General features: G+C 47.2%; 1 protein-coding gene across 1 annotated transcript; it reads left to right on the forward strand.

Annotated features, from left to right (window-relative positions):
• Positions 1 to 2,425: 2,425 nt before the first annotated feature.
• INS (insulin) lies at positions 2,426 to 6,393 on the forward strand. The gene is made up of 3 exons (XM_063334560.1): positions 2,426 to 2,504; positions 3,024 to 3,227; positions 6,257 to 6,393. Exons 1-3 carry the CDS (start codon positions 2,426 to 2,428, stop codon positions 6,391 to 6,393), a joined length of 420 nt encoding a protein of 139 aa, XP_063190630.1.
• The last annotated feature ends 321 nt before the right edge of the window (positions 6,394 to 6,714 follow it).

Genomic DNA, 6,714 nt, shown 5'->3' on the forward strand with positions numbered 1-6,714 from the left:
CGAGCCAAGAGGGATTCCTAAACGCTCGGGTACAGTCAGCCTTTCCCCTGCTGGGGCATGTTGCAGAAATACCACAAGTTTTTCAAAGCTACGTCCAGGATTTGGTTTGCCTAGAGTAAGAGAAGCAACAGACTAATAACATGGCACTTCCAACACAAAATAAAATAGCTTTTGGGGTTTTTTTTGCTACATCAGTGGGGGAAGCCCTGGGGAAGGGGGAAGCCCATCAGGGGAACTACCCAGAAGGAAGAAGGTAGTGGACAGAGGAGTCTCTTTAAAAAGTCCCACTGTCAGTAAAATATGAGTTCAGGTGAGCTTGGGTAATATTCAAAAGTGCAAGAAGGAAAACCCTAAATGGCACATCTCAGAGCGTGATTAACCTGGGGAGCACCCTGCTCGGGAGCCTTTCCAAGGTGACTACCGGCCTGAGGTCTATCAGGCCTCACGCAGTTTGGTGACTACAGGAAAATGACTGCGAAGGGAATCCGTAGCATAATTCTGCAGGTTGTCCCCCGTCGTGTGAGATGCTGGCTGGGGCGTCCCTGCTCCAGAGGAAGCATGAGTGGCACAAGGCTTCTGCTCCTGGCTTTGACAATCTACTTCAAAATGGGTAAAATGCCAGGTTTTATCCTGTGTAGCTGCTATTTCCCCACCTTCTCCCAGTAGAAAGAAGGTCTGAGTAAGTGAATTCCCTGTTCTCATATCTTGCTGAAACCTGAGACCCTCTTCATGGGTATACCACTAGGTCATTCAAGTACATCCAATATCTTCTTTGAGGGGAAGGGAGACAGAGATAGTGTTACACATTGTGCAGAAATGCTATTAACTGTAGTTGAGCATCACAACTTGGATTTATTAGCAGGGGGCCGAAAGACCTACATGGCAGGGGATGTAGCTGATAACCTTGTCTCACATCCGTTTGAGCAAATGAGTCCCATCCCTGTAGGCTCATCGGAGATTTAGCGCTTCTCACAAGCCTTTTTGCAATCGCAGTCGTTTAGCAAACATACGATACTTCACACTTCAAGCAATGACAGGGGCATATGGGACTTCCTACCTCCTATATGCTGATGGATGAATTGCTTTGGCTACTCAAAAAATCAAGGGTCTGGTTTGAATCTCAAGGCATTCTGCTGATTTTGGCAAACTTCCTTCTGATTTATACTGTGTATGGAGAATGAGGCTTATTCTAAATTAACTAAGCAGCAGAGTTCAAACAGATGAAAACGTCTCCTTTTCAGTGATGCTGAGCACTTGTAGTCTCAAAATTTAGAGCAATGGGGAGTTTGAAGATCATCTTATCCCCATCATTTAGAATAGGCCTTTTCAGGCTGGGGAAAAAAAAAAAAAGTATACTTTAAGCAGAAAAAGATACAAGCGTGCCATTGGTAGCAGAAAAGCTCAGCACCAGAGGTATCAAAAAATTGGGGTAATGTTGTGAGAGAGAGCTAGATCTGTTGCCAAAATCAGACCAACGAAATCCAGTGGACCACCCATGGCCCATCATCTCCTATTAAAAGTGAATTTACTGGCCAGAATGGATATAATCAGCGATCTCCTGGTTTTCACTGGGATTTACCAGAAATGTTTCTTGGTGTCAAAGATACAATTTTGGACAGAGCCCCAGAGAGTTGAGCTGAGGTGCTCGGAGCTCTCACCTGCAAACGGCAGAGACTGAGTCTCTGCTCTGCTTAATCCCAAACAGGAATTTGAAGGGGCACCTGGCAGATGAAGGACCTACCTTTCAGTGGGCGAAGGGGAAAAGGCTTATTTTTTCACATACAATATTTCAAATGCTCTAACTCTGGCCCCGCGCTGAGCTAGAGCAACCACCCAAGGTGTCCCGCAAAATGCAGATGTTATTCCTCCCCCAGCCCAAGCTGTGGACGCGTGCCTCTCGCTGTGCACCACATGGCCAGTGAGTGGGGTGGCAGATAGCCTCAGCACAATAATGTGTTTTCCTTCCTCAAACACCTGACAGTAGCATGGTCTCAGGACAACTTGGTCCCATGGCTGCATACTTTCCAAGGTGATATTAATCAAACAGATTAACGTGTTTGCCTTTAATTTACATTTCACAAACAGCTGTGTAGCCACCTCAATGCCAGCAGTGCCTATTGCCAGCATTAGTGTCATTAGTAATCATTGCAGATGTAATAGCACCATTATCTCCTGCTAAAAGGGTCACTGATGGCTCAGGACAGAGCTTCAAGGAAGCAAAAACAGGTTGGATGAAATGAGATGGAAACTGCAAACTGTTGCTTCTATCTTAACTGGCATAAAGACATGTTGATGCTACGTAGAGGGAAATTAATGTGCACAAGCAGCAAAAATTTTGGCTGGAGTGTCATCAAGGAGGTGGGGCTCACACTAGCTCTTGTGTCACTTAGGCTAACATAGAGCATATAAATATGGGAAAGAGAGAATGGGGATATCACTACCAACCAAACAGTCTTCATCTCTCACAGCAAATTTCCCTCCGTCTCTTGCTGCCACTTCTTTGGGTGAGTCTGATTAGCTTCTTTCCTTAAGTTGATGTAGATGGTGGTCACAAGTGCTGGCTCACTAGTCCAAGAAAATGATGTCTCCCCAGGTTTTTAAGCTCATTGTCCTGGTTTTGGGTCATCACCATAAATAACAGCCCCTTCTGACTTGGAGGAGTGGGTTTTTCAGAGTGGGTCTGCTGATCTTGGCACTCCTGTGCATGTATGCTACAGCGCTCAGTGGGATGGCTTTTCCAGGCTAGTTTGTCCTTTTGGGAGAAGACAACAGGGAGGCCAGGACTGATGTGAACACGTGGATGGAGATGGAGTTCTGGTTATAAACATTTGTCATTTACTGTGACTTGTAAAGCCTGATGCAGAAAGCTGTCCTTCCCTCTCAAGCTAGGTCATCTTTAGAAGGTCCATCTGCTACTTTGATCTCATTTTCATGCCACAGGAGCCGAAGGACATAAAATGCTTGATGACAACCTGTTTCTCCCTCCTAGACCTCCCTGTGTCTCCTCTGCCTTTTAACCCTAGGCCTCACCCTGATCACCATGGCTCTCTGGATCCGATCGCTGCCTCTCCTGGCCCTTCTCGCTCTTTCTGGCCCCGGGACCAGCCACGCGGCTGCCAACCAGCACCTCTGTGGCTCGCACTTGGTGGAGGCTCTCTACCTGGTGTGTGGAGAGCGGGGTTTCTTCTACTCCCCCAAAGCCCGACGGGACATTGAGCAGCCTCTAGGTAAGTCGGGCTGACCTTGAGCGCAGTCGTATGCTATGCAATGCAAAAGGCAACAACCGCCTATCTTTGACGGTGACACCAGGAATGTCCTTGATGGGGAATGCCAGGAATACCTCTAACATACCAGCAACATCACATTGCCGATTAAAAGCTCTTCAGGTTAAAAAGGCAGATGGGAAGGCAGGCAGGGAAAAAGGATTTATGAGGCAAAAGGAATTGTGGCTGAAAGCTCAAACCTGTCTTTTTCTTTCTGTGGTCATTACACCAGCTTGGGAGTGTTCATAGAAAGTGAAGGCGGAAGGAACCCAGGAAGACTCCTTCTGCCCCAAGACAGGATCGGTTGTTCCCATCCTGTTCCTGACCCATGCTTGTCTAGTATGTTCAAAAAATCCTCCAGTGAAGAAGTTTCTTCTGCCTTCTGAAACTGCCTATTCCCAGGCTCAACTGACTTTCTTCTCGAGTGTTTCTTCCCAACATCTAACCTGAAAATCCCTTGCTGTAAATTATTTCTTGTCTTCTTCATAGTGGACATGGGGAAGAGTCTACTCCTTTCTTCTTTATGGTTGCTTTTCAAAATATTTGAAGTCTGTTCCCATGTCTAGTTTTAACCTGCTCTCAACTAAATCCCCTCTATGCTCCCCCCCCCCCCCACTACATTCTTAGGTCATATTTTCTAGATCTCTGTCCATGCAAATTGTTCTGCATTTGATCTGCATCCTTACTGACTGGTGATGCTTGCAGAAGCACACGGGACCCCAGCTGAGGCCTTGCCAGTGCCAAGTACAGTGAGCAAACTGGAAGAACGATATTGCGTGTTTTTTGCACCGTGTTTCCGCCTACATGGGTGGTTTGCCTTTTTCAAAGCAGCGTTGTACTGTTGATTGATAGTGATCACTGTCTCCCTTTGATGCCTCGTCCCTCCCTTGGGTGGATCAGCAGTCCTTGAAGGACCGCTACCACAGTCAAACCCTCGTCCTGGATACACAACACAGTCTTCCTGCCTACCTTTAGCATCTTTCCCATTTCTTACTGAACAGAATGCCATCTTTTCAGTGTTTCTGTAGTTTCAAAGATAATTTTTAGTGCTAATCTTGCCCTTCAAGAGGCTTGCAGACCCAGAGATTTATATCCTCTCTTATTTAATGGTGGTGAAATGCTGGCGGAGATGCTTTGGTTCCCCTTCTTAGGACTTCTGGACTTCTTGCACTGACAAGTGCAAGGGCCAGGAGGCAGGAGGAGATGACAGGCCTGCCTGCACACCCTCAGTGCTGGCTCACTGCCTCTGGTCCAGCACTTTGTGTCTGCATGGCAGTGCAAGTGGGATGAGGCAGTCCAGACAGCTGCCCTTCAACATGGTGTTTGTATCCAGATGGGGCCAGGACCTGCAATGCTCTGGCTATAATGCAAGGATAATGTGTCTCCTGGAGATGGGTACCTGCAGTGCTTCTCAGCTTTAGCTCTTCTATGAATCCAGCAAGTACACTCTCTCTTCTGTCTTCCAAGCTACTAATGGAGATTTTGATGAGATGCAGAAGAGACCCCTGACAAATCCCAGTCATTTCAACCCTCTCATTTCAAGATGGACTATTTCTTAACCTCCCCTGACTACAATATGCCTCTCCCACCAGTTGTCTTCCCATCACACACTGGTTTCATTTGAATCTGATTCCTTCTCTTGTGTATGCAACCATCCTGTGTAATAGTCTTACAGGTCTTTAGAAGGTGAAGCAAAGTAATGTCACAGCAGAAGGTTTGCTGTGGTTTGTTTCAAATGGCCAGCTGGGCTGTTGCTCCCTTCTTTGATGATTTGTTTCTGAAGACCACCATGAATGGTCTGGAAGTTTCATTAGCCAATTCCCTAAATAGCGTATTGAGAATTTCAGCAGGGCCAACCAGTTTGAAAGTATCTGAGGACTTTCTACCTCTTGTTCCAGGATTTTTTGCCTGAGCCACCACCTCTTTGTCACACAAGCTGGTTGTGTTTACAGTCTTCTTGCACCTGGCTTGAAGGATGAAGACAAGTAAATCACAAAACTTCGATTAGCTATTTCCTCTTCTACTTAGTGTTGGACTAAGCCTTTCCTAAATTTTCCTCCTAGCACACTAGCATAATGATTCCTTGTTACTCTTGTGCCTCGTTCATTGCATCACGCTTTGGGGGCTCGGGGATTTTGCATCTTGTGCTGTACTTTTATATTGCCCTAGAAACCTCATCTCAGGCTTGCTTTCCAGGCATTTTCTTTTTGTTGTTAGGGTCTCTTTTCTTCCTACAGGAAAAATTCGGTTTTATTTGCCATTTTCTGTATTTTCACTGGGCAACTAAAACCTGAACAGTTCCGTCCACAAGTTTTCAAGTTCCCACCAGCAAATGAGACATTCTGTTGAATTTTGTCTATGTCCAAATACCCCAATCCATCATTCCTTCTAAAAACTCGTCCCCAGCTGTGAATACGGACACACACAAACACTTTTGCCATCAGCTTGGGGCTACATCCAAAGCAGCCACCAGGAGCAGGCTGTTTAGGACCAGCTGGGAAATGCATGCAGCCCCAGGACCGGACCATCCTTGCAATCCCACAGACATCCCAGTTGTTTGCCCAGGCTCCCAGAAGAGCGGGTAACTGCCCGAGGGGGGCTGCAGTCCCAAGCAACTCATCTCTCTGGAGCAGACCAGCCCATTTTATCATCTTATTTACTAGCTCCTCACCGCAGGGAGGGTGCAGGGTTTTCTCTTCTTCTCCACATGCCTGCCTCAATAAAGCCCCTGTATCCGTTTGTCCCTCACACTGCTGATATCAGCTCAGTTTGGCTCCTTCTAAGCGCCATAGGATTTATTTGGGAGAGGAAAAACAGAGCCTGAAGGTGCTACAAGCAGCATCAACCAGGGGAAACCCTTGCAACTTCCTCCCCATTTTCCAGCCAACTCTGGCTTAAAAATCTGGTGTCTGCAAAGGGGGTCTCCGCAGGGCTCATCACCCAGGGCTGATGCTGTGTGATGTCCCACGGTTTATCTTTTTCTTCCCTGGCAGTGAGCGGTCCCTTGCATGGTGAGGTAGGAGAGCTGCCCTTCCAGCAGGAGGAGTTTGAGAAGGTGAAGCGAGGGATCGTTGAGCAATGCTGCCACAACACCTGCTCCCTCTACCAACTGGAGAACTACTGCAACTAGCGGCGAGGCCGGCGGCGGGGAGCTCGTGGGCCACAGGCAGAAACATGCACTTAATGCTACTGCACCTTCAAAGCAATTGAATAAATGTTGTGGAACTATTCGAAGGAGTGTGCCAGTTCATGCATCCACGTCTTGGGGAGGGGGCACTGATGTTGACTTTAGGGCGTCATTGTCTGTGCTTGGGTAAGGCACTTTTAAAAGGTCCTGGAGCCACCCATCATATGACACTATCCTTCTGCTGTTCAAATGAACTCCTTGGGAGGGAGGGAGGGAGGGAAGGATGGAGGGAGAGAGAAGGATTACGCATGGCCAGACCATGTA

The sequence above is a fragment of the Chroicocephalus ridibundus genome, chromosome 4 (assembly GCF_963924245.1).
Source record: "Chroicocephalus ridibundus chromosome 4, bChrRid1.1, whole genome shotgun sequence".
Lineage (NCBI taxonomy): Eukaryota > Metazoa > Chordata > Aves > Charadriiformes > Laridae > Chroicocephalus > Chroicocephalus ridibundus.

Coding starts and splice junctions, on each gene's coding strand:
- INS (XM_063334560.1), top strand. CDS start 2,426: ATGGGGATATCACTACCAACCAAACAGTCTTCATCTCTCACAGCAAAT. Junction 2,505..3,023: donor TCTTGCTGCCACTTCTTTGG/GTGAGTCTGATT, acceptor TTTTAACCCTAG/GCCTCACCCTGATCACCATG. Junction 3,228..6,256: donor GGACATTGAGCAGCCTCTAG/GTAAGTCGGGCT, acceptor CTTCCCTGGCAG/TGAGCGGTCCCTTGCATGGT.